We start from the raw sequence: 27,266 nt of genomic DNA on the forward strand, positions 1-27,266 counted from the left end.
ACTAAGTCACACATATAATTATAAGAATTTCTTTTTTTTTTTTTTTTTTTGGTTTGGACAAAACTCTTTATTGGGGATGGTAACAGGACTCGCATGGCCCGAAGCGCTTTGGTGCACTGGACATGAGGCCACTTGCTTCCAGGCCTCTTGGGTTGATCCAGCAGTGCTCATCGTCATCATTGTCTCTGGGACTGCTGAGTGGATAGTCACAGTGGGAGAGGCGGGGCGATCAGACTGTAGGGGCATCCTCCTGAGGGGTGAGTTGGCCAAAAAGAGATCGATATAGCTCCGTCCTGGCATCATCATTCATTGTATAATTATAAGAATTTCTAATCAGCAGTTAAGTGCTTACTCTTCTTTTATTTATTATCATTATCATTATTATTTGACTTTGGGCCACACCCTATAGTTCTCAAGGGTTAATTAATCCTGGCTTTGCACTCAGAAATCGCTCCTGGCAGGCTTATGGGATCATATGAGATGCCAGGGATGGAACTGGCATCGGTCCTGGCTTGGTTATGTCCAAGGCAAGTGCCCTCCCTACCCACTGTGCAATCACGCCGGCCCCTCTACTTTTATTAATTTTTTTTCTCCTCTATTTTTAATAGCAATGACTGTATTTGTTGAAGAAGGGAACTTCCATTAAGTATTTTATTGTATGAGTCATCTATTTAGTCTCTATGCAGTCTTAAATTCAAAAACTTAACATTTTGGAATTCCTACACTTGATCTTAGCCAGAAGGCTGAGAAGCGATACCATTTTGGAATTCCTAATGACTGTTGAGTAGATCAGAATCCATTTCTCTTTGTTCTAGATAATACCTTCATTAAAACAGTCCTGTTTGCTTTCCTTCTGCAGTCTTCAAACCCTCTGTCTTGATGGCAACTTTCTGACTACTTTACCTGAAGAACTGGGAAATTTGCCACAGCTTTCTTCTCTGGGAATTTCCTTCAACAACTTTAGTCAAATTCCTGAAATTTATGAGAAACTCACTACGGTAGATAAAGTGGTTATGGCAGGAAATCGATTGGAAGTCCTAAACTTAGGAGTGCTAAACAGGATGAGCCATATCAAACATGTAGATTTAAGGTAAGGTCACTCTTGACTCTGATTCTTATTTATTACATTCTGTTTGTTTGTTTTTTTTTTGTTTTTGGGCCACACCCGTTTGACGCTCAGGGGTTACTCCTGGCTATGTGCTCAGAAATCGCCCCTGGCTTGGGGGGACCATATGGGACACCGGGGGATCGAACCGCGGTCCGTTCCTTGTTTGTTTGTTTTTGGGTCACACCCGGCAGTGCTCAGGGGAAACTCCTGGCTCCATGCTCAGAAATTGCTCCTGGCAGGCATGGGGGACCATATGGGAAGCCGGATTCGAACTGATGACCTTCTACATGAAAGGCAAACGCCTTACCTCCATGCTATCTCTCTGGCCCCATAAAAAAGAACTGGAAATGTAGCTCAGCTACTTGTAGAATACTTGCCTTGATATGAAGGTCCTGGGTCAGACACCAGAACTTCACTTATATGTGAGATTAGGCATCTTTTTATATGCTCGATGGTAATTTATATTTTTCTGTAAGCTTGGCTACTTTTTTTGTTGGATCATCAGGTTTCTTCTTAGTATCCATGGTATAATAATTACAATATTAAAGGTTATGTTACTAACAATGTTAGCTATAGTTCCCAAAAGAGTGGGTAAAAGGTCTGTCCTTTTTTTTTTTTTTTTTTTTTTTTTTTTTTTTTTTTGGTTTTTGGGCCACACCCGTTTGATGCTCAGGGGTTACTCCTGGCTATGTGCTCAGAAATCGCCCCTGGCTTGGGGGGACCATATGGGACGCCGGGGGATCGAACCGCGGTCCTTCCTTGGCTAGCGCTTGCAAGGCAGACACCTTACCTCCAGCGCCACCTACCCGGCCCCTTTTTTTTTTTTTTTTTTTTTTTTTTTTTGGGCCACACCCGTTTGACGCTCAGGGGTTACTCCTGGCTATGAGCTCAGAAATCGCCCCTGGCTTGGGGAGACCATATGGGACGCCGGGGGATCGAACCGCGGTCCGTCCTACGCTAGCGCTTGTAAGGCAGACACCTTACCTCTAGCGCCACCTTCCCGGCCCAAAAGGTCTGTCCTTTACATTAAGTCATTGACGTCCCTTTTGAAGAATAGTAACACACTTACTGAAGTGTAGGAAAAAAAGAAAGAACTGCATACATTAAATAGACTTGCATACATGAAATACATTTTCCTCTCCATAATCAATGCAATGTGGAGCAGATCCTGGCTGGCACTTCATGAGAACTACTCACTAACCAAAGGTTGTGTTCATCTTGTTCCTCTCTCCTGCCTCTTTGTCCTCACCTAACTTAGTAGATATTTGGGTAGAATTTTAACTGACTGTGGATATTTTTTTTCCTTCTCTCTGTTTTATTCGTGTTTGTCTAAATCCATTTATAAACAAAAGACTCAAGGTAAAGCTAGCTGTGGTTATTTACTTAGTTGGTACCTTGCAAACTAAGGCAGCAACCTTGCCTTATGATGTTTAGGGAAAGAGAGAGATCAGACTTCAATTTTTTTTTTACTGAGAAGCATTCAATAATTTCTATTTCTGATGATTTCCTTATTTCTGAATCTTTAAGGATGAACCATTTGAAAACCATAGTTGTGGAGAATCTGGAGGCAAATAAATACATCACCCACATGGATTTGCGAGACAATCAATTGACTGACTTAGATCTCAGCTCCCTGTGTAACTTGGAGCAGCTGCATTGTGAGCGGAACCAGCTGAGGGAACTGACACTGAGTGGCTTCTCCCTTAGAACACTCTACGCTGGTTCGAACAGTGAGTTCTCTATCCAGCCCACTGTCCTTACCTCTTGCCTCTCTTGACAGAGCTTTCTAACAACAGTAGCATCTGTGCTGTCTCTGGCCCTTCTGCAGAGTATTTGAGATTCACCGAGCCCTAGCTTTATCTTAGAAACTGCTGACAGTACTACTTCAGTGGTTGAGATACGTGTAAAGTCATTTCAAGGAAAGGAAAATGTGTTGAGGTTCACCAAGTGTCAGAGAAATGTAAATATAGACAATCACAGTTTTATACTTATCAAGTGTGTGTGTGTGGGGAGAGGGCTAAGTGTTAGAAAGGAGGTAGCCACTCTCCTGCACACCAATCAGTGTGTAAGCCTTATCACACCAGTGGTAAGCCTTGGAGAGGAAATGGCGGTGTTAAGGTCCAATGCACATAGTCCGTGCTTTCAGGCTCCCCTACCAGGAGTGCACAAGACAGTAAGTATATCAACATATGTTGGCTATAGTGAAAAAATAAGAATCTAACTATTAAAACACCCAGCAAGTTAGTGATATATTAATTTTCACTGTATTTCACAGGAGAATAAATGAATGGGATAAATGAAATGTATTATGAGCAGAAAAAAGAAATGTACATAATTCTATACTTTCTCTGATGGACATATTAAAATTTAAAAGATAGGAATGATTTTCTGGCTCTAAGAAGCCACCATCTGAATGGCGAGAATCATACTAAAGGCCCTCTTGTTAGCTGCATTTGTTTCCATACTGGGGTGAAACAGTTAGTTATTGTGGTTTACCTTGTGGTTTATAATCTTAGTTAATCTCGGAAAATGACTTTCACTCTCTCTGAATTTCTGAGGCCTCCTCTCCTGTTTTCTTGTGATTGTTTTTTTTTTCAAGACTGTCACTAACATGTCAGTCTTGGTTTCTTGATAGGACTGACAGCAGTGAGTGTCTATCCGGTACCAAGTCTGCTCGCTTCCCTAGAACTGTCCCGGTGAGTGTGAAAACAGGGGGCTGAGGGCCCTTCCCCCAGCACAGAAATATAGGTAAAGACATTGGGAATCAGTGTAATGACTATTAATGGAAGGGTTCTCCTAAAACAACATGAAGTATTCATTCTTGAAATATATGGATTTAGTATAGATCCAAAGAAGCAGACACCATTTTCTTCTTCATGGCAGTGACTTCCTTTTGATTAATTGAGTTAAGTGAGTCTTGTTTCTTTCTTTCTTTCTTTTTTTTTTTAAAGCATATAATTTCCCCCTTCCCTCTGTCATTGTCATCATTGCTGTGATGACTGGATATCACAAACACCTGGCTCTGGTGCTTGCACATTCTTTGCTTGTAGTCTACCAGGCATTGCATGTCAGGTTCTGGTTTTTACTGGGGCTGCACTACTTTATTTGTTGTGCTTGAGTCTGTGCTCTCTGAGGGGTTATTCTCCTAGCAGTGCTCGGAGGGTGCTGCACTTTCTGGTTGCAGTACTCACTCGCTGGGCTGTGGCATCTGGGACCCAGGCTGCCAGAGCTGCCAGGTCTGTGTTCAGAGGTTGTGAGGCTACCACACAGCCACTGAGCTATTGCTCAGGTGCTGATCTGTATGACTTACATCTTTCTCATTAATAGACTGCTCAATCTCATTTTTATTTAAGTGTTTTGTGTGTTTTTTTTTTGGTTGAGAGGTACACTTGGCAATGCTCAGGGATATATATATATATATTTTTTTTTTGGGGGGGGGTCACACCCGGCAGTGCACAGGGGTTACTCCTGGCTGTCTGCTCAGAAATAGCTCCTGGCAGGCACGGGGGACCATATGGGACACCGGGATTCGAACCAACCACCTTCGGTCCTGGATCTGCTGCTTGCAAGGCAAACGCCACTGTGCTATCTCTCTGGGCCCACTCAGGGATTTTTTCTGGTTCTGTGCTCATATGTGACCCCTGGCCATGTTCAGTGGTAGTTAGGTTCTCAAATCTGGGTCAGTGGGGTGCAATCAAAGCACCTTACCCCCTGTACTATCCTAAATTTAATTTTTTGAAAGGCTATTTGAATTTTGATTTGGTATTTATGTATTGTGATCACCATCAATCTAAATTTTAACACCTTAAATGTCCCTCTCTTTTTCCATATTTAGTCATCCATGATTATTTGAATTTAAAAGAGATATTTTTCTTAGAGGAGAGGCTCAGGCCTTTATTACTTTTGGTGGTCAAGAGGCATAAATGTCATTTGCTCTTTTGGGGACGGTTTGGGTGTGTGTGCCACAGTCTGGTGGTGCTTGGACTTTGTGTTGCCAGGGATTAAATATAGGGCTCTTGCATACAAAACAACATTCCAGCCCTTGGAAATCTCTCTGGTCTTGAAGTTCATCGCCCCCACCCCTTATTAGTAAGAGATTGCAGTGTATCATCTTAGTCATTGTTAGTAAAGTGCTAGGAAAAGGTAGGAGGAGGAGTGGACATAGTCCTGAGTGGTTGGAGGTTTTGCAAAGGTTTAATGAGATAATGTAAAATATAATGCCTGACATTCACTAGTCCAGGGATGGCGAACAAGTTTGATACAAAGAGCCAAAATTTTAAACTGTGAGAGTCAGAGAGCCACACCACGCAGTGACCTGCCAAAACAAACACTCACTTTTACAAAAGCATATAATTTTAACAATAATATATTAAACACATATTGCATTTTGCCATTTTGAGTGAGGGTAAAATTCCTGCAGTGATGGTGAGGGTGTGCTGCGTCCTCCACACTAAGAACTAATGGCAAGATGTAACCCAACATGTGCCACACGGGTCCCCACTTGCTGGCCCGTGCAGTTGTTTCCTAGGGATGGGAGACGGAATGACGCAGCCTGGGGCCGGGACTACGCGCTCGGAGATCTCTCCTCAGAGGTCCCTCCTCAGAAGCAGCAGAACAAAATCCAAACTTGGCAAAGAGCCACAGTATACAAAATAATGAGAAGAGGCAAAGAGCCACATTCATTTTGGCCAGAAGCCGCATGCCTCTCGAGAGCCGCGTGTTCGCCACCCCTGCACTAGTCTTTCAAGAAATGCCAGCCCTTATGACTAGGTGGTTGTTATTATTTTATTGTCTTCATAATTGTTAAATTGTTCTTCTAGATTGCTTTCTATTCATTTCTTTCTGTCATGTCTCCCTAATAAAGCCCTGACATGGATCAATAATATGATTTACCTTTTTCACTGAGCATGTAATTGCTGAAAGCATTCATTCCCATATGGATACTACCGTGAACTCATGATTCTCAGCCCTGCCTACAGCTTTTCCATCTACTCTGTCAGCTTTTCATCGGTGGCATCTGCACCAAACCACAGACATCCTCCACCACACATCCCATCATCTCCTCCATTCCAGAACTCATCTTTCTTCTTGAGAAAATAGATGCCATCTTGCTTCATCTTCCTGCCACCTTGCTTAAATTTATGATATATATTATAACCATTCCCAGTGTCCTTCCTCTGTTCAAGGCCAATTCCCTGTCAGTGCTTTGATCTCATTTACTATTTGCTCTGGACCATCCTTCTCCCTAATAAATGAAAATGCTTCTTCTTAACTTCATCTACTTTTGTCCTTTTGTTTTTGTTTTTGTTTGGGCCACACCTGGTAGGGCTCAGAGGTTAATCCTGGCTCTGCACTCAGAAATCACTCCTGGCGGGCTCAGGGGACCATATGGGATGCCGGAGATCGAACCCGATTTGTTCCAGGTCAGCTGCGTGCAAGGCAAACGCCCTACCCGCTTTGCTATCATTCTGGACCCTGTTCAAATTTTTCTAAAAAATTTTTAGCCTCTGTTGAGATTCTGTAGCAACTTTCTGATTACCCGAATCTCTTACTACTCTGACCACCTTAACTATAGCTCCTTATACCCCAGAGTGACTGTTTAAAGTGCAGTTCCTCCACTGTGTTCCAACCCCTCAGTGGTCTTCCTGCAGATAATACAAATAAAGTCACAATCTACAGGATGGAGATCTGCCTACACCTAACACTTCAGCCTCAATTCTTCTCACTTGTGGCTCCATATTTGCTGCTTTAGCACCACCAACCTGCTCATTATTTTCAGCACACACCAGATTATTTCTTTCCTTGTGTTTGGTCTGCTGGTGTTGTTACCTCTTTGCTTAAAGTATTCTCATCTCTGGTCATTGTATAATATTTTCCAAATTCTAACCCCTGTGTCATATTTCTTAGGGAGCTTGTCTTGATCCATTTCACACAAAACGCCTCCTTCACTGTGCTGTAATGGCAGTCGCTACATGTTTCTGACAGACTTCTGCCTCCTCATATCAATGCAGTAATCAGTAGACATCGTTTTTTTTTTGTTTTTTTTTTTGTTTTTGGGCCACATCTGGCGTTGCTTAGGGGTTACTCCTGGCTGTCTGCTCAGAAATAGCTCCTGGCAGGCACGGGGGACCATATGGGACACCGGGATTCGAACCAACCACCTTTGGTCCTGGATTGGCTGCTTGCAAGGCAAACGCCACTGTGCTATCTCTCTGGGCCCCATCAGTAGACATTTTGAGGCTAGAAAAGCAAAGTGACTCTGGAAAATAAAATTTCTCTTACTAAATATATGGCCAGTACTCTATCAACTATTTGAGTTCATATTCTAAATTGTCTTGACATCCTTTCCCAATTAATTGTCTTTTATTTCTACCTCCTCATATTGATTCATTCTCTTCTGACAACTCCCTCAGAATTTGCTTGTCCTCTTCTCCCCACATTAACTGTGGAAAATTCCATTTATTCCAGTTTGCTTAAAATGCCACTTCTGAGAGTGTCTCCTCACTCTCCCCTGTCCCTCCAACCACACATGCTTTTCTCCCATGGAAATCCTTTGTAATTTTTTGGAGTTTACAGTGTAACCAAGGGTCTCTCAAGGTATAATCCTCCAGAGCAATAGACACAGACTAGTGAAATGAAATTCCACTTGTCAGCTTTGACAATACCTTCTTCTACTATCTTCTGCAGAAACCTGCTGGAATGTGTCCCTGACTGGGCCTGTGAAGCAAAGAAGATAGAGATACTAGATATGAGCTATAATCTTCTGACAGAGGTTCCTATGAGGTAGGTGTATATTCATGTATGTCATATGGACTTTCAAATATGCTGAAGGTGTGCATGTTTTTAATCACTTCCCCAACTTTGTGTTGCATTTCAAAGGCATGTCCATTAATTTTTGAATTAAATATCGATAACCTACTGAGTGCAGGGCAGAGTAAGAGTGCTATAAGGGGTACAAACAGTTATTGCATGATCCTGACTTGGAAGGAACTTTTTAGAAAGTTCTAAATGGATAGTTGAGGCAATTTTTGCATAGATAACTGTGATCAAATGTAATGAGAGATCTGGCATAAGTTGGTAATAAGACACATTTTCTTGGGTGTTATTAGGAGCTAGCCCTTATTCTAAAATTTTCGCTTTTATTATTGTTTGTATGTGTTTACTTTGGTGCTGAGAATCAAATACAGGTCTCATACATGCAAGGAATATGTTTTATCCTGAGCCACATCCTTCATCCTTATTATATCACTTCATGTAATTGTTATATGATTATATTGATAAGATTATCATCATCTTACAATTAAAAAACTAGTACTAAAACCTGCCCAAAGTGACATGTTTTTAGAATTTTGTAGGAGCTATCATATGAATGTTGCCATCCATCCTTCAAACCCTTCACTACACTGATAAATATAATAACTTTAAAATTCAGGGGCCCAGGGCCTGGAGAGATAGCACAGCGGCGTTTGCCTTGCAAGCAGCCAATCCAGGACCAAAGGTGGTTGGTTCGAATCCCGGTGTCCTATGTGGTCCCCCGTGCCTGCCAGGAGCTATTTCTGAGCAGACAGCCAGGAGTAACCCCTGAGCACCGCTGGGTGTGGCCCAAAAAAAAAACAAACCCCCCCCAAAAAAATTCAGGGGCTTGAGCAATAGCACAATGGGTAGAGTGTTTGCCTTGCATGCATGTGGCCAACCTAGGTATGGTCCCTACAGCCTGCCAGGAGTAATTTCTGAGCTCAGAGCCAGGAATAACCCCCATGTGCTGCCAAGTGTGGGCCCCCAAGTTTTTTTTCAGACTTAGGAGCCCGAGCAATTTTACAGTGGGTCTGGTACTTGCCTTGCATACTGCCAATCAGGATTGATCTTCAGCATTTCATCTTGTCCCCTGAGCCTGCCAGGAGTGATTTCTAAGTTCACAGCTAGGAATAAACCACACTGAGTATGGCCCAAAACCAGACCAAAACAAAATTCAGAACTTTGGGGCTTGAAAGATAGCACATGGGGTAAACGTCTTGTCTTGCATTCAATCATCCCCGGTTCTAGTATACAGCACCACAGATGGTCAGTCCCCTGAAAATTTCTAGGAGTCACTCCTGAATACATAGCCACAAATAGACCCTGAATACTCCCAGGTGTGACTCTAATCCTGGCTCCATTGCCCTGGCTTAAAAAATTATCAGAACCTTGAATAGCTTCCTGGAGGATTGTATTTGAGGTGACCTTTACAAGACAGGATTTCTGAGCTGGAGAGATTAGCTCAATGGGCTGAGCATGGGCTTTGCATACTAGAGGTCCAAGTTCAGTCCCTGGCACCACATAGATCTCCAAGCACTATCAGGAGGTGAACCCAGGCACAGAGCTGGGAGTAACCTCTTAGGACTACCTGTATGGCCCCAAAGCAGAGCAAAAACAAAATGATACAGGAAATGATATTTCTGTATCTGGAGGTAGAAAGAGAGAGAAGTGTTGGGGGTTGGTTTGTCCACAGGCAGTGAAAATAAAAGGTGTGGTGATCACTAAATGGAGCTTAAAATAATAAAACTAGAGGCTTTGCAGCCTAGTTAAGTATGAATATAACCTTTGGAGTCAGGCCTTGGTTCAAATCCTGACTATATCATTTACTATATTTAGTGTGAGATCTTTGCCAAGTCAGAGTCACTTAACCCACTGAACTTTATAGTTAAATGGCTCTGCACATTTTAACATCAAGAACTAGTATTTTTATAATAAGTTTTGTTAACTTATTATAATAAATCATATTAATGTTTTATATATGTATAAGTGTATGTGGTTGTATTTTGTTAGATTTATATATTTACATATTTGTATTTTAGGATTTAGATATTTATTTACAGAGGTAGGGTTAGGCCACACCTGGTGGAGCTCTTGGCTCTTTGCTTAGGTTAGTGATCACTCCTAAGTGTTTGGGGAGCCATAGTCAGTGCCAGGGATGAAACTAAGGTGGGTCATAGGCAAGGCAAGCACCTTAACCCCTGTACTGTCTCTCCTGTCTTGAATATTTCATTTTATAATTGATTGAAATAAGAAATCCTTTGAATTTCAGTTATTGTCTAAAAATATAAATACATTTATTCTAGAAATTTTTTTAGAACTGTTCTGTGCTGTTTTCTTTTCATTAATTCACCTTCTCCCAGAATGCCTTAATGATTTCCTGGTGGGTGGTGGGCAGACATATGGTCTTGAGTGCTTTCTTGGCCCAGGCACTTGCTGGTGATGATATTCTGTAGAACAATGTGTTTCTGATAGTTTGCTGATTTATTTGAAGCAGCCATGGGCAGAATAAGAAAGAAATAATTCTTTTGTTTGCTGGTTTTCACTCTTTTCCTGTAGAATTCTAAGTAGCTTGAGTCTCAGGAAACTGATGTTGGGACACAATCACGTGCAAACACTTCCAACACTGGTGGAGCACATCCCTCTGGAGGTGTTGGATGTTCAGCACAACTTACTTACCAGGCTGCCAGAAACCCTCTTTTCCAAGGCCTTAAAGTAAGTACTAAAGATTTGATTCAGAAGAGCAGTAGCATGGGCTGAACAAACTATGTTGACTTGTCATTGAAATAACTTTTGGAGCTATATTTATTGTGTTTAATCTGATAATGCAGGTGTGGGTGGGGACTTATTTGTATGAAATAAAATGGCATTGTTTTATGAGGCAATAATCTTCTATTCAAAAGTTTATATAACTCAGATACTTAAGAAGTTGTAGTATTGTAAACAATTTCAAAGAGGTAGGGAATGTTCAAATGGCTTTCATCTTAGAAAACGAATACAATTACAACCTTTGATAAGAAATTGCAATCGTTTCATACGACTTCCTCGGGTAACTTTCAGTTTTGCATTAGAGAGAAAAGGTCATACCACAAGGTTAATTTAGTGTTTGCTGCTTTCATTAGTCATATTTTATTTATAGTAGATTTTTATCAAAAAATTTGAAAACTGTGCCTTTAAAGGCACAGAAACATTGTTCTAAATGGTGTTATTTGATTTTTCTTTATAATGGCATAATATGCCTTTTTTGTTTTTTGTTTTTGTTTGTTTGTTTGTTTTTGGGTCACACTGGCAGCGCTCAGGGGTTACTCCTGGCTCTATGCTTAGAAATTGTTCCTGGCAGGCTCGGGGGACCATATGGGATGTCGGGATTCAAGCTAGCATCCTTCTGCATGCAAGGCAAATGCCCTACCTCCATGGTATCTCTCCTGCCTCTGGGATGATATGCCTTTTTATTTAATTTCCTGTAAACAGATATTTTGGAAGTATATGTCACCATTCAATAAAACTAATTTTAAATGATAATCATCTGCAATAGGAAGAAGGCATTAGGGTCTTTAATTTAGAAGTGGATAAAACAGCTATCATTTTGGGCTGGAGAGATAGCATGGAGGTAAGGCATTTGCCTTGCATGCAGAAGAACAGTGATTCGAATCTCGGCATCCCATATGATCCCCCGGGCCTGCCAGGAGTGATTTCTGAGCATAGAGCCAGGAGTAACCCCTGAGCACTGCCGGATGTGACCCAAAAATAAAAAATAAATTAAAAAAATAAAACAAAAATAGCTATCATTTCATATAAAGCTATAGATACATGCAGAATTGTTTAATTTTTGGAGGGAGTTCCCAAATTGTATTCCTGAGTTCTGGGGGCCTCACTGGTGAGTGTCAGCCATTAAGTCTTTCAGTTCAGTGCAAGGCCCCAAAGAGGCAATGCTGTACCAGTCCTACAGTGCTGAAGATACCTAAGGCCACTCCAGGGCTGCAGCCAGCAATGCTTGCTCAGGGGTTAGGTGCCTACACACTAATTCTGTACTATGTCCTGTTCTTTGGCTTGCTCTTTGTCAGCTTAATGCTTAACACCTTAGTTAGGTTTTTAGAAGTTGGAAGGACATTTTCTTTTTAAAAAGCTAATATGAAATCTTCATGTAGTAGTAAAACATAACCTTGCATTAAGTTCTAGGTGAAAGTATTTTGCAACCTTAGGATCTGTAGTAAAGAAGTTGCTTAGCAGCCTAGTAAGCTGACAATAAGATTTATTAAATATTAGTCTACACAGAGACACACACACGAGATGCACAGCAACTTAAATGTTCATTAAGGATGCATCTCACACTTCAAAACTCTTAAGTTTAATATTAGTTGCCTTTGATTAAACATGTTCTCTATTGATAAGTATGCTAGAAAGAAACACAAGTACAATCGAGTTAGTGCTTAAAGAGTTTATATAAAAACAAACAAAACAAAAAAGTATGCTAGAAAAATATTAGAAATCACATCACGGAGCCGGAAAGATAGTAGGGAGATAAGGCATTCGCCTTGCACGCAGAAGGACGGTGGTTTGAATCCCAGCATTCCATATGGTCCCTCGAGCCTGCCAGGAGCGATTTCTGAGCTTAGAGCCAGGAGTAACCTCTGAGCGCTGCCGGGTGCGACCCAAAAGCCACCCCCCCCCCAAAAAGGAAGTCATATTGCATGTTACCGTTTAGATTGGCAAAGATTAAAATCAGTTATCAGGGGCTAGAGAGAGAGCTCAGTAGGTTCCACTTCATGCTGTGTATGCAAGATGCCCAGGCTTGATCCCTGGCCAGAGAGATGGTACAATGGGTAGGGCATTTGCCTTGCATGTGGCTGGCTGAGCCTGGTTCAATCCCCAGCACCCCATATGTTTCATGAACCCTGCTAGAAGTGATTTCTGAGTACAAAGTCAGGCATAACCTCTGAGCATCACCAGATATAGCCTAAAAACAAAACAAAAAATAGAAAGAAAAAAAAGAAAAAAATTGTGTAGAATAGCAAATAATTGGAAATAGTCCGATGAAACCACTACTCTATAACATTGAGACCAACATTTTTATGAAAGATGTGGTCACAGTTCAGATACTTGTGAAGATCAGATCCATGAACACCCTTTTGTGGTTTCCTGATAGTAAAGGATGAAGGTAGATGAGAATCGGGCTTCTACAGAATCCAGGAACACATTTCTCCCCCTCCCCCTTGGGTAAAGGGAGCTTCAATTGGACAGAAACAATGAGAGAAAACTCTGAAGGAAGTTACCGTGGGTATTTGGAGCATGGATGGTCTTGTTCCATACTGAGAATAGTGCTAGGGTATCTGTGGAGAAGGCCAAGCTAACAATTGACGGTAGGGCCCTTTCTGTGTGTGTGTCAGCCTCAGGTATTTGAACGCCTCTGCTAATAGTCTGGAGTCTTTGCCATCTGCCAGTGTTGGGGAGGAGAGTCTGAGCGCACTGCAGCTGCTATATCTGACCAACAATCTCCTGACGGATCAGTGTGTGCCTGTGCTGGTGGGTCACCCACACCTGCGGGTCTTGCATCTGGCCAACAACCAACTACAGACGTTCCCTGCAAGGTAAACCAGTACAGACAATGGTTTCAGACAGATGGCCTGAGATCTGCATTTATGAGATCATGCTGTGTATGTCTGTAAAGTCTCCCTGCTTTATGTCCAGTGATGGATGCTAGGATTCCACCAGCTGGATGGGAGAATCATTTGTACCCATTTGTCAAGTATTAATTAACTGGAGAAGTTTTGATTAAAATGTGTTTCTTCTCCCCCTCTCCCTAAAATGTGTTTCTTAAGTTGCATGACTTAGTAATGATCTGACGATTTCAGGATGGGACCTGGAGATGTGGCTCAGAAGGCAAAACACAACATGCCTTGCATTGATAATGCCCTGGGTTTATTCCCTGACTTTCTTTAATACCTACCAAGTTCAAGATCTGGCACTGCAGCACCTCACCTTAATACAGAATAGCATAAGTGGGGTTTTTTTTGGTTTTGTTATTTTTGGGCCAAACTCAGTGATGCTCAGGAGTTACTCCTGGTTATGTGCTCAGAAATTGCTCCTGACTTGGGGGACCATATGGGATGCCGGGGATCAAACTGTGGTCCATCCTAGGATAGTGTGTGCAAGGCAAGCGCCCTACAGCTTGCGCCACTGCTCTGGCCCCATAACAGAATAAGTGTAGTTTTTTTTTGTTTGTTTTTTTTTTTTTGTTTTTGGTTTTTGAGCCATACCTGGTGACACTCAGGGGTTTCTCCTGGCTCTGTGCTCAGAAATCACTTGTGGCAGGTTATGGGATGTCGGGAATTAAACCCGGTTCAGTTGTGTGCAAGGCAAACTCTCTGGCCCTATATTTTTTGTTTGTTTTTGCTTTTTTTTTTTGGGGGGGGGGTCACGCTCGGCAGTGCTCAGGGGTTACTCCTGGCTCTATGCTCAGAAATCGCTCCTGGCAGGCTCGAGGGACCATATGGGATGCCAGGATTCAAATCACTGTTCTTTTGCATGCAAGGCAAACGCCCCACCTCCATGCTATCTCTGGCCCCATGGCCCTATATTTTTTTTTTACGACTTTTAAAATTGGTGTTTTGGATCTTCATTTTTTTATTTATTTGTTTGTTTGTTTGTTTGCTTGCTTGCTTTATGGGGGGACCATATTCAGCGACACTCCTGGCTCTACACTCAGAAATCACTTCTGGCAGTGTTTAGGGACCATATGGGATACTGGGGATTGATCCCGGATCAGCCACATTCAGCGATACTCCTGGCTCTGCACTCAGGAATCACTTCTGGCAGTGGGACTATATGGGCCATACCAGGAGCTCGGGTTATTCCTGGCTATGCGCTCAGAAATCACTCCTGGCTGGGGGGACTATATGGGAAACCGGGGATCGAACCCAAGACTGTCCTGCGTCAGCAGTGTGCAAGGCAAATGCCCTACCACTGCTATCGCTCCGACCTTACAACTTTTTTTTTGGGGGGGGGTCACACCCTGTGACGCTCAGGGTTTACTCCTGGCTATGTACTCTGAAATCACTCCTGGCTTGGGGGATCGAACTATGATCTTTCCTAGATTAGTGCATGCAAGTCAAATGCCCAACTGCTTGCGCCACTGCTCCGGCCCCCTTACAACATTTTTTTTTTTTTTGGTATTTTTTGGGCCACACCTGTTTGATGCTCAGGGGTTACTCCTGGCTAAGTGCTCAGAAATTGCCCCTGGCTTGGGGGGACCATATGGGTCGCCAGGGGATTGAACCATGGTCCTTCCTTAGCTAGCACTTGCAAGGCAGACACCTCACCTCTAGCACCACCTCGCTGGCCCCAACATTTTTTTTTTTTGGGTTTTTGGGCCACACCCGTTTGACGCTCAGGGGTTACTCCTGGCTATGTGCTCAGAAATCGCCCCTGGCTTGGGTGGACCATATGGGACGCCGGGGGATCGAACCGCGGTCCTTCCTTGGCTAGCGCTTGCAAGGCAGACACCTTACCTCCAGCGCTACCTACCCGGCCCCGAACATTTTTTAAATTGGAAAAATTATATGAAATATGTGATGTTGGGGCCGGAGAGATAGCATGGAAGTAAGGCATTTGCCTTTCATGCAGAAGGTCAGTGGTTTGAATCCTGGCATCCATATGGTCCCCTGAGCCTGCCAGCAGCGATTTCTGAGCATAGAGCCAGGAGTAACCCCCGAACACTGCCGGGTGTGACCCAAAAAACAAAAAACAAAAAACAAAAAAAAAAAAAGAAGAAGAAATTATGTGATGGGCTGGGCGGTGGCGCTAAAGGTAAGGTGCCTGCCTTCCCTGCGCTAGCCTTGGACGGACCGCGGTTCGATCCCTCGGTGTCCCATATGGTCCCCCAAGCCAGGAGCAACTTCTGAGCTCATAGCCAGGAGTAACCCCTGAGCGTTACCGGGTGATGTGTGATATAACTAGAATAAAAACAACAAAGGAGTATTTTAACTCTTTAATATCATACACTTTCTTTAGAATGTGATATGAATCAGAGAGAACTCAATTGCTAGAGTACAGTCCTTGTATGCAGGTCAGGAGCTCTATCCTCAGTACCCTCAGGGCATTACCCTCCCATCATCACAGCCCTTTACCAACTTCCAGCACCCCTCCTCCAGAGTGACTACTTCCCTCCATCATGGTAATAGTGTTCCCCCTGTTTCCTATCCTCCGCACCCCATGTGATGCTTCTTACTGAAAACCCATTCTCAGGTTCTCTTCCTTCCTTCCTTCCTTCCTTCCTTCCTTCCTTCCTTCCTTCCTTCCTTCCTTCCTTCCTTCCTTCCTTCCTTCCTTCCTTCCTTCCTTCCTTCCTTCCTTTCTTCCTTCCCTTCCTCCTTCCCTCCCTCCCTTCCTCCCTTCTTCCCTTCCTCCCTTCCTTCCTTCCTTCCTTCCTTCCTTCCTTCCTTCCTTCCTTCCTTCCTTCCTTCCTTCCTTCCTTCCTTCCTCCCTCCCTTCCTTCCTTCCTTCCTTCCTTCCCTCCTTCCTTCCCTCCCTCCTTCCCTCCCTCCCTCCCTTCCTTCCTTCCCTCCTTCCTTCCCTCCTTCCTTCCCTCCCTCCCTCCCTCCCTCCCTCCCTCCCTCCCTCCCTCCCTCCCTCCCTCCCTCCCTTCCTTCCTTCCTTCCTTCCTTCCTTCCTTCCTTCCTTCCTTCCTTCCTTCCTTCCTTCCTTCCTTCCTTCTTTCTTTTCTTTGTTTTTTTGATTTTTAGACCACACCCAGTAATGCTCAAGGGTTACTCCTAGCTATGCACTCAGAAATCACTCCTAGCTTGGGGGACCTTATGGGATCGAACCTAGGTCTGTCCTGGGTCAGCAGTGTGCAGGGCAAACTCCCGACTGCTGCACTATCGCTCTGTCCCTCAGGTTCTTTATTTCTGTTGCTTTATATCTGGCATGTGAGAGAGATTGTTCTGCCTTCCTCTGACTACACTCAGCTTGATCCTCTCCATTCATACAGCACAAAAAATAACAATAACAAAATAACCCCATCAGGAATTGGCCTTACATATGATCCAGGAATTTCAACTCTTGGAATATACTCCAAGGGTCCAAAAACACAATGTAGAAAAGATATTTGCACAGAGGCTGGAGAAGTAGCACAGTGAGTAGGGCATTTGCCTTATGTGCAACCAACCTGGTTCAGTCCCTGACACAGCATAGAATCTACTGAGCACAGAGCCAGGAGTAAGTCCTGAGTACCACTAAGTGTGGCCCAAATTCCCCCACTCAAAAAAAATGACTTCTAATAATGGGAAAATATTTTGTCTTAATTTTCAATTATATATTATTATAAGCAATTTTACAGAGTTAATTATTAATGTTAACAATAAAATGTATGTTATATGAAAAGAGTAGAATTTACATTTTATGTGAAAGTATACATGTAAGAGTTTTCATGGGAAACAACAAAATAAGACTAGTAATTCTTCAGGTTGGTTGGTTGGTTACTAATTTTTTTCCCCTCAGACTTCCTCTCTAGGCAACAACAGTTTGTTATTCTTATCATTTTAAGTAAAACAATTTTAAAGAGCTAGGGGCCAGAGAGATAGCACAGCACTAGGGTATTTGTCTTGCATGTGGCCAACCCAGAACGGACGGTGGTTCAAATCCTGTCATCCCATATGGTCCCCCGAGCCTTTCTGAGGAGCAATTTCTGAGCACAGAGCCAGGAGTAACCCCTGAGCATCATAGGGTGTGACCCCAAAACAAAAAAGGGGGACAGAGCAATAACACAGTGGTAGGGCATTTGCCTTGCACATAGATGACCCAGGACAGAACTGGGTTCGATCCCCAGTGTCCTATATGGTCCCCCAATCCAGAACCAATTTTTCAGCGCATATCCAGGAGTAACCCGAGTGTCACCAGATGTGGCCCAAAAACAAAACAAACAAACAACACAAAATTTAAAGAACTGAATAATTTGTAACAATTTAAATAGAAGTGTTAGACTCAGTGTCATGTTGTTTTGATCACTGTGTAGAATGTTCTGCTCAGACCTGCTGAATCTTGGGTATAACTTGTGTTATGGTCCCTTTCAGTACATGTTTAGGGAAGATGGGTCATGCGCTAAGTGACACCTGAGAGACGGAAATCTGAAATAGAATCTTACTGATGACTTAGGACACGTCTTTAGTTTAAGTGAAGGACATAGCTGTTTATGGATGTAAACTTAGTCAGCATTTTTCATCTAGATAGTGGCTGGGCACATGCCCTAACTCATATACCAACCTGAGACTTATGCTTATTTCAGCTGCTTCCTGATCATCCTGTCAGGAAGGTGCTTATACCTTGAGGTCCAGCAGCTGAAGCAGAGAAGCAAGGGAACCTCAGCCTTGCAGCACACTTCGAGACAGAGTGGCGCAATTGGCAGGCTGGAGTCTGATTAGGTCATTCCAACCAATCATCTCACAGGGTCTCTTCTGCACAGCTGTGGCTGCTGGGCAGTGGGGCAATCCCAGGCTATTCTGGTGTTTCTGTTTCAGCAAGCTGAATAAATTGGAACAGCTGGAAGAACTGAACCTGAGTGGCAACAAACTCAAAACCATTCCCACAACCATAGCGAACTGCAAGAGGCTGCACACTCTGGTTGCACATTCCAACAACATCAGCATTTTCCCTGAAATCCTACAGCTGCCTCAGATCCAGGTATTCCCAGAGCTGAGACCATATTGTTTGTGGGGAGTGTTACTGAACTGTGGCTCTGCCCAGTGGAAAAAGGTGGCATCAGTATGGAGTCACAGTGTCCTTTGGTGCCTCTAGAACCTGTCATAGGTGACTGGGGAGTCTGGAAGTTAAGAATGAACTCTCATTGGCTTGTCTTTCTTTTGATCTCTTTTCCTTTCAGTGTGTAGACCTAAGTTGCAATGATTTGACAGAAATCTTGATTCCAGAAGCTCTCCCTGCTTCTTTACAAGACCTTGACTTGACTGGAAATACAAATCTGGTTCTGGAACACAAGACACTGGACACATTTAGGTAGGAAGTTATTGTGGGAAATGGATTCCATGTGTCCTTGGACCCACCAGCAATGGTTGGGATGGGGCTCCTTAAGGAATGTGGGGATTGTGCTTAAAGGGAAAGAAGGAAATAGCCAGGCAAGCCCTGTGCTTCTTGTTTTTTTTGTTTTTGTTTTTTGGGTCACACCCGGCAGCACTCAGGGGTTACTCCTGGCTCGATGCTCAGAAATCGCTCCTGGCAAGCTGGGGGGGACCATATGGGATGCCAGGTTTCGAACCAATAACCTTCTGCATGAAAGACAAATGCCTTACCTCCATGCTATCTCTCCGGCCCCAAGCCCTGTGTTTCTTCCCTGTGCTTCTGGTATTAATGCCTACTCTGGCATTCAAGCCAGTGAGTGATCATCCTATTTAGTAGAATTTAGCATCATGAGTTCTTCTCAGCCACAAGCAGAATGTTTTGGCATGGCATCCATAGATATTTTATTATTATTTTAAAAAATGTATTACTTTATTCAAACACCATGGTTTGCAAAGTTGTTTGTAATATAGTTGTTTCTGGCATTCCATGTCCCGACGCCATTCCCACCACCAGTTTTGCCACCCCAACTTTCCCATCCCAAGCCTGCCCTCTAGGCAGGCACAAAGTAAATTTTCTTTATATTGTTGTTACAAGTAAATGGAAATGGAATTACCAGAAAAAGAAAAAAAAATACTTCAGTAAAAGAAAATTTGTGAAATTAGTGTATCTCACAATGGGGTCATTGAGTCATTGTCTGATGGTTTACCAAGCTGTTTATTGCTAGTTGAGCCTCCTGTGCATAGGTTTTGTTTGTTGAACTTGGGCAGCTTCTATGCTACGTTCTCATCTAATTTAGTATGTTACCTCAGGGTGTCAGTACTGAGGAATTTGGAGGTGTCACGTGGCTGCATAAACTGCATGATCCAGGATGTATGAAGCTGGGCTGATGAATGAACATGGCGACCAGCCACAGGTGTTTTAGGTGCCACATATCACCTTACAAGACAGCATTGAGAGACTGGGCAAGCTCATTCATTGCATCAAAGTACTTAAAATAAGTTGGCAGCTGACACTTAGAAACCTTTTGTAAATGTAACAATAATTGGCTCAATTTCTTCCACCTACCCCTTTTCTTTCTTTCTTTTCTTGGCCAGTGGCTTAACATAGGACTTTCATTCTGTTCCCCTGGATTTGGATCAGGGACTGTTAACAGATTGTTTTTTATAAAGACATGTTATTGTTGGGATAGTTTGTTTGGATTGCGGGGGAGCAAACCCGGGTGCTCAGAGGTTACTTCTGGCTTTGTGCTGGGGTAGGGGAGGTTCCCTCCTGTCAGTGGGACCATGTGTGGTATTGAGAATTGAACCAGGGCTGAATACTTGCAAGGCAGGCACCTTCACCCAGCACACTCTCTCTTTCCAGCTCCGGTATAGTTTTGTTGGTACAATACTGGTGTACACACTGTTTAATGCCCCCTTCCTGCTCTTCTCACAGCCATATCACAACCCTGAAAATTGATCAGAAACCTTTGCCAAGTACTGAGTCTACAGTGACATCATCCTTCTGGAACCACGGCCTGGCTGAGATGGCCGGGCAGAGAAATAAGTGAGTTTCTTGGTCTGAGAGCTGCTCTCTGGGACTGATGCTGAAGGGTGGGTCCCTGGTGCTATCAGGAGGTCACAGACATATCATAGCAGACTGACACCATATACAGTTGCTCTGAGACTTTGACCCACTGTGATGAAACCAAGAGGAATGCCCACCCACCGAGTACCAGCCCTAGGATGTTCTGGGCTGCTGTTGCTCCGCTGATCACCCATCCAATCACCAAATGGCCCTGCTGTGTGGCAGCATCTAGTCTACTGTGTTGCTCCTGCATTGTTCTACCTGCCCCAGAGTGACTCATACAAAGCTCAGCTCCCATCCTTCCCTTTTTTCTGACAGCACTGAGCCCTAGGTTGTACATCACCCCTCACCACAGGCCTAAGGAACCCTCATGCTCAGCTACAGAAGTTCTCCCAGGGTCTCTGGGTCTCTGGATGAAGCTGCTCACAGTACTTGTTTTCAATCAGTCATTGCTTTCATTACACTCAGTGCTCATTCATGTGGCCTCATCCCTTTGACCTTGGGCAGTGCTACAAAGCTCACATATACTGCCCACCAATGTGGCTGAAATTCCCCATTTCTTTTTTTTTTTTCTTTTTTGATTTTTGGGTCACACCCACCAGCGCTCAGGGGCTGCTCCTGGCTCTGCACTCAGAAATCGCCCCTGGCAGGCACAGGGAACCATATGGGATGCCGGGAGTCGAACCACCAACCTTCTGCATGAAAGTCAAATGCTATCTCTCTGGCCCCCAAATTCCCCATTTCTAATGACATAAAGCTCTTTCAGATGCCTTAATGATTTTATCTGAAGACTTTCCCATGTGAAGATTAGAATTTTTGACTCTTCTTTTCCATATCATAAAAGTCCTTTTTCTTTTTGGGGGAAGGTGAAGTTGTCCTAGATGTTTAGGGGGCCCAGAGGTCCTTCTAGTGACATCAGGGAATCACCTTGGATTGATGCTAGGGCCCGAGGAAGTGTGCTTCTCCATGCTCTACTGATGTCTGGGGGCTTCTAGGACTGCATCCAGCAATGCTGGGCATGTAGGGACCTTGCAGTGTGGGGATTAAACTGATCTTGGATTCAGGCAAGGCAAAGGCATGAACTCTGCACCATCAGTCCTGTATTGTCTCCAGCCCCAACCCTACCTTTTTGAAAGTGGGCTTTCAAGAGAGTTGTCGTTGGACAATAACCTTCTCACTGTTTGTCTTTCTCGTGCCTTGCTAGACTGTGTGTGTCCACTCTGGCTGTAGATAACTTTGCTGAGGGTGTGGGAGCTGTGTATGGCATGTTTGATGGGGATCGGAATGAGGAGCTGCCCCGCCTGCTGCAATGCACCATGGCAGACGTGCTCTTGGAAGAGCTTCAGCAGTCAGCACATGACACTGTCTTCATGGCCAACACCTTTGTGGTGTCTCACAGGTAAGCAGGTGGGTTGAATAATTCCTCACTCAGATCTGCTTCCTGGAAGTTAATCTCACTTGAACCCAAGGTCAGGATTCAAGAGCCAGGTGAACTCTTGCTTCATATCCTGTGGCCAGTCTCTCCAATCTAAGTGGAATGTAGGGACTTTGACTCTTCCTTGGATCCAGCTGAAGATCTGAAATGTCCATAAGTTGTTTGCAAAAGATCCCGTAAAGATAATGTATTACACATTCCAGGGGTGGGAGGCGGAGGAGAAGATGAAAAGTTTCTGTAAGAATCTAGATTCTTCTGAGAGTTACTGACCTATAATGGTAATGCACTGACAAAATTTCTTTTTCTTATTTATTTATTTATTTATTTTGGCCACACCCAGTGGTGCTCAGGAGTTATTCCTGGCTCTATGTTCAGGAATTTGTTCCGGTGGTGCTTGGGGGACCAAATGGATGCTAGGGGTTGGACCTGAGTCTGCCTTATATAAGGCAAGCACCTATCCCACTGTACTATCTCTCTAGCCCCTGATTTGTGTGTTTGGAATACTTACTGAGAATTTACCAACTAAACTTCTCATTGAATTCTAAGACCCTTATAAGACAATAGTTTTCAATCTCTGCTTTATTTTTTGAGTTATCATAGTTATATGGAATTTGTAAATGTTGTTTACAGTGATTATAGACTGCATTTCTATAACTTATTACTGTATAATGTTATAATTCTTCTGTTTTATTATTAGGTGTTGTTAATTGCTTATCGTAACTGATTTATAAATCAGACCTTACCACAGATAGGCATGTTTAGGGAAAAAAGATAATAAAGTTTGGAACTATCCATGGTTTAAGTGACACACTGGGGGGTCTTGATATGTATCCCCTGGATTAGGGGGAGACTCTGTATAACCAAATTGATGGGCTACATTAGTCAGGGGGCCTGCAGGAGAGGATTTATAACTGAGAAGTTGTCAGCTTGTATAACAGAGGTTGAAATGGAATAGCCTGGAGTACCAGCTGGCCTTATCCGTCCCACAGGGTATAGAGCAGAGATGGTGGGGAAGGAGTCCATTTTTCAGTGATAGAATTGAACCTATGGAACTTGGTAAGATTGCGCTTTGGACAAGAGAACTCAGTTTATAACAACACATCTCCCAGGAGCTCTGGGCACAATACTAGGCATTTCCCCATACTCTATCTTTAATTTTCAAAACATGCCACAGAGGTAGGTATTTTATCAGAAATTCTCTGTATTATCAGAGAAGTCACTTCGTGAGGATCTACAGACCATAAATGGCAGCTCTGGAATTTGAAAGCAAGTATTTATGATAACATCTACCCTAAACTTAGCTCTCTGTACTAAGCACTGAGAGGTACCCCGTGCTGGAGAAATGCAAGGAGACTAAGGCTTTTCCTTTGGGAAATTATAGCATGAGTGAGTGACTCTGAGTGTCATCTTGGAGGGGGCAACCTCAGCAGTGAGAAATGCAGTCACTGAACCAGCAGTCTGGCTAACATGCTTTGGTGCTCCTGAGACACACAGTTGAGTGCTACATTTGGACTCAATGTCAGCTGATCAGACACAACGGCAAGAAGGATGCTTGTAAATAGGCTCCCCTATCCCTCCACTCTTTTTTTGTTATATGTTTCTTGTTTGTTTGGGGGCCACACTCAGAGATGCTCAGAGATTACTCCTGGCTCTGTGCTCAGAAATCGATACTGGCAGGCTCGGGGGACCTATGGGATGCCAGGGATAGAACCGAGGTTTGTTCCAGGTCGGCTTATTGCAAGGCAAATGCCCTATCACTGCTATCTCTCTGGTCCCTGTCCCTCCACTCTTAATGTAAAAATTGTTTATGTGTTAGAGGAATAATACAATAGGTAGGGTGCTTGCCATGCACAGACAACCCAATCTCTGACCCTCCGTATTGTCCTCACAAGCCCACCAGGAGTGATCCCTGACTGCTAATCCAGAAGGAAGCCCTAAGCACTGCTGGGTGTAGCTCAAAATACAAAAAACACTTGGCAGTATTCTGGGGGAATCATACAGTGCTGAGGATTAGACTTGGGCTTCCTGCTTGCAAAGCAAATGCTACAGTCCACGGAGCTACTTCACAGGCTCCCTCATGGTTCGTTATTTAGTCAGCAAGACTCGTCATCATCCATTGCAAGGGGCTGCTTTCTGGGGAATTAGGGAGCGGCTCAGTTACATGGCAGAGAAGCCAAGAAACACTGCACAGGCAATCCAACACTTTCCTCTGAGACTACCTCTTGTCTCTTCCATAGGAAGTTAGGAATGGCTGGCCAGAAGCTGGGCTCCTCTGCTCTCCTCTGTTACCTCCGCCCCGATGCTGCTGATCCAACAAGTAGCTTTAGCCTAACTGTAGCCAACGTAGGCACATGCCAAGCAGTGCTATGCCGAGGTGGGAAACCACTGCCCCTCTCCAAAGTCTTCAGCCTGGAACAAGAGCTGGAGGAGGCACAGAGGGTGAAGGACCAGAAAGCCATCATCACTGAGGTGAGCCTCGCTCCCCTAAACCCAGGCCCTGCCATCGCTGGAGGCAGTGAAGGGCTGGCTTCCAGTTTACCTTGCAATGTCTCTCTAACTCAGATAAATGATGTAAGAAGGAAATCTCAGTAATATTCACTAACAAATAGAAAAAAATGTAAATTGTATATCATATATTTATAAAAATCCCTTTTTTATTTTCCTTAGCTAGATAACTAGCATGTAAAAGTGAATGTAAAACTACCTGGCTAATTTCCTACTCATCCAGTTTGTCGTTCGAGATAGAAGAGTCATGTCTGATATCTTGCTGTGAAGTGCGAAGTTCTAACCCATTTTTGTCAGTATAAATATCGTCTAATATGCCCTTTGAGCCATCTTCCCAACCCCAAGCCCCTTAATTTACCTGAGTTACCTCTGACTTTATTGGTGTAATAACCACATGTCTGGTCTTACTTAGAATTATGTACCTTTACCTTTGTAATTCCACTTAAAATTATACAGATGTTGGGATGGAGAGATAGTACAAGAGTTCAGGTGCTTGTCTTGCAAGTATCTGACCTGGGTTTGATCCCTGTCATCCCTTCATCCCTTCTGGGCCCCTGAGCCCTGCCAGGAGTGATCCTTGACCAAAGCCAGGAATAAGCTGGGAGCCCAGTCAGGTATGGCCCAGAAAAGAAAAATATAATTAAATTATGCAGATCTTAGAAAAAATTGTACAGTTCATGCTGATTCTGTTTTATTGTGGCACCCTAGGCTTTGCGATCTGGAAAGATAGGTTGCTTGTTTCTCAGAATTTGCATTGTTTATCCCCAGGACAACAAGGTGAATGGGGTAACCTGCTGTACCCGGCTGCTGGGCTGCACATACCTCTACCCCTGGATCCTCCCCAGGCCCCATATAGCTTCAGTTCCACTGACTATTCACGATGAGCTGCTGATTCTGGGGAACAAAGCCTTGTGGGAACACTTGTCGTACACAGAAGCCGTCAATGCTGTGCACCGCGGGGAGGACCCATTAGCGGCCGCCAAGAAGCTGTGCACACTGGCCCAGAGCTATGGCTGTCGGGACAATGTGGGCGCCGTAGTGGTGTACTTGAACACAGGTGAGGAAGGCTGCACCTGTGAGATGAGCGGGCTTGCCTTCCCTGGTCCCACAGGCTTTGCTCCCACCATTGCCAAGGACACTCCCAAGCCAACCACACCTTCCTCCAGCAGTGGCATCGCCTCCGAGTTCAGCAGCGAGATGTCCACGTCGGAGGTGAGCAGCGAGGTGGGCTCCACCGCTTCTGACGAGCATAGCACGGGGGTACTGGAGGCCGGCTTGCTCCCCCGGCCAGAGCGGCGGTGTAGTCTTCACCCCGTGCCCTCAGTGGGCGGCTTCCAGCGCCAACCTTCCTGTGCCACCTTCTCCAGTAACCAGTCAGACAATGGCCTGGACAGTGACGATGAGCGGCCTGTGGAAGGGGTGATCACCAATGGCAGCAAGGTGGAGGTGGAGGTGGACATCCACTGCTGCCGGGCCCGGGCACCTCAGGGCTCCCCTCCGCTCTCACTCTCGGGCCCGGAGGCCCCGGCAAGAGGGCTGCTGTGGGGGATCCGAAGGCAGAACAGCGTCAACAGTGGCATGCTGGGGCCAGGGAGCAGGGACCGGCTAGAGCTGCAGAAATCACCCTCCACATCCTGTCTTTATGGCAAGAAACTTTCCAATGGCTCCGTGGTACCCCTGGAAGATAGCCTGAACCTCATCGAGGTGGCCACAGAAGTGCCCAAGAGGAAAACAGGTTATTTTGCTGCCCCAACTCAGCTGGAGCCAGAGGATCAGTTTGTGGTCCCTCGAGACCTGGAAGACGAAGTGAAGGAGCAAATGAAGCACCACCAGGGAAGCCGGCCTGAGCCTGAGCCCAGCGAAGAGGATCGGACCGAGCTCCCGGAGGAGTTTGATACGGCTCTGTGATTGTGGTGGGGGCCACCACCTGGGCCGGGTACAGAGCTGGGGGTGAGGCAATAGCTCAAAGCCTAGAATGGGCCTTGCCTGATAAGCTAGAAAACAGTGTTAAGTATCCCATGTGCCCTGCCTGGGAATGCCTGGTGTTTCCGGAAAGGAAGCAAAGTGGAGGTTGCTCTGTATCCATCCTACCACCTGCCATTAACCCTTTCTCTCCTAGGATAATTTCGAGAATTTGCCTGCCTGGGCAGGAAAGGGACTATTTCTGTGGAGGAGGTTGTAACTGGAGATTGATTCCCTTTAAGAATTGCTGCTGACGGGTCTCCGTGACAGAGAAATCACCTTAGATCTCAGCCTAATGGATGGGATGGGATGGGATGGGACGGGACAAGTCCCATGGCGTTTCATTCTTCTCTACGAGAATACAGCCTATCACAGTGACGTTTACTGGAAATGTAGAACCAATCAAACAGCTAATTTATGTAATGTAATGAGAGCACTTTTCATTGACTATAAACTCTGTATTTTTGAATCTGCACTCGAGCCAATATTCTTAGAGGCAGCCCAGCACCTTTGTCTTCAGGTGGAACCATCATCGATTGGGTGTTGGCGCCTCCTGTGAGGGTACGAGGAGGCACCTGGGAAGCTGATATGACAGTCGATGTCAAACTGGAGCACCTGAGAAACCTGGGTGGGGGGGAAATAGGATCTTCTCTAGAGAATGAGGCTGGGGAGGAAGAAGCCCTTGATCAGAAAGAGAATAAATAATTTCTTGACAAGAGTGACCCCTGCTGGACCCTTCCTAGTAGCTCCCCAGAGGTCTCCCGGGATTAAGATCGGCTGTTTTCCCTCGCCTGTGACAGTTTTTGGCACCCTCCTACTGTGTAGGGC

At 44.4% G+C, this 27,266-nt stretch overlaps 1 protein-coding gene across 1 annotated transcript in view; it reads left to right on the plus strand.

Moving 5' to 3' along the window:
* Nucleotides 1-26,907, plus strand: part of PHLPP2 (PH domain and leucine rich repeat protein phosphatase 2) — a 78,529-nt gene extending 51,622 nt beyond the window's left edge. The window contains exons 8-19 of the mRNA XM_049786331.1: nt 860-1,090; nt 2,636-2,838; nt 3,744-3,804; nt 7,796-7,891; nt 10,460-10,615; nt 13,288-13,488; nt 18,415-18,577; nt 18,777-18,907; nt 20,405-20,515; nt 21,741-21,935; nt 24,209-24,440; nt 25,245-26,907. Coding sequence (XP_049642288.1) covers nt 860-1,090; nt 2,636-2,838; nt 3,744-3,804; nt 7,796-7,891; nt 10,460-10,615; nt 13,288-13,488; nt 18,415-18,577; nt 18,777-18,907; nt 20,405-20,515; nt 21,741-21,935; nt 24,209-24,440; nt 25,245-26,384 — 2,920 coding nt within the window. The 3' untranslated portion in view covers nt 26,385-26,907. The remainder of the gene's footprint in view (nt 1-859; nt 1,091-2,635; nt 2,839-3,743; nt 3,805-7,795; nt 7,892-10,459; nt 10,616-13,287; nt 13,489-18,414; nt 18,578-18,776; nt 18,908-20,404; nt 20,516-21,740; nt 21,936-24,208; nt 24,441-25,244) is intronic.
* Nucleotides 26,908-27,266: the final 359 nt, after the last annotated feature.

The sequence above is a fragment of the Suncus etruscus genome, chromosome 14 (assembly GCF_024139225.1).
Source record: "Suncus etruscus isolate mSunEtr1 chromosome 14, mSunEtr1.pri.cur, whole genome shotgun sequence".
Classification (NCBI taxonomy): Eukaryota; Metazoa; Chordata; class Mammalia; order Eulipotyphla; family Soricidae; genus Suncus; species Suncus etruscus.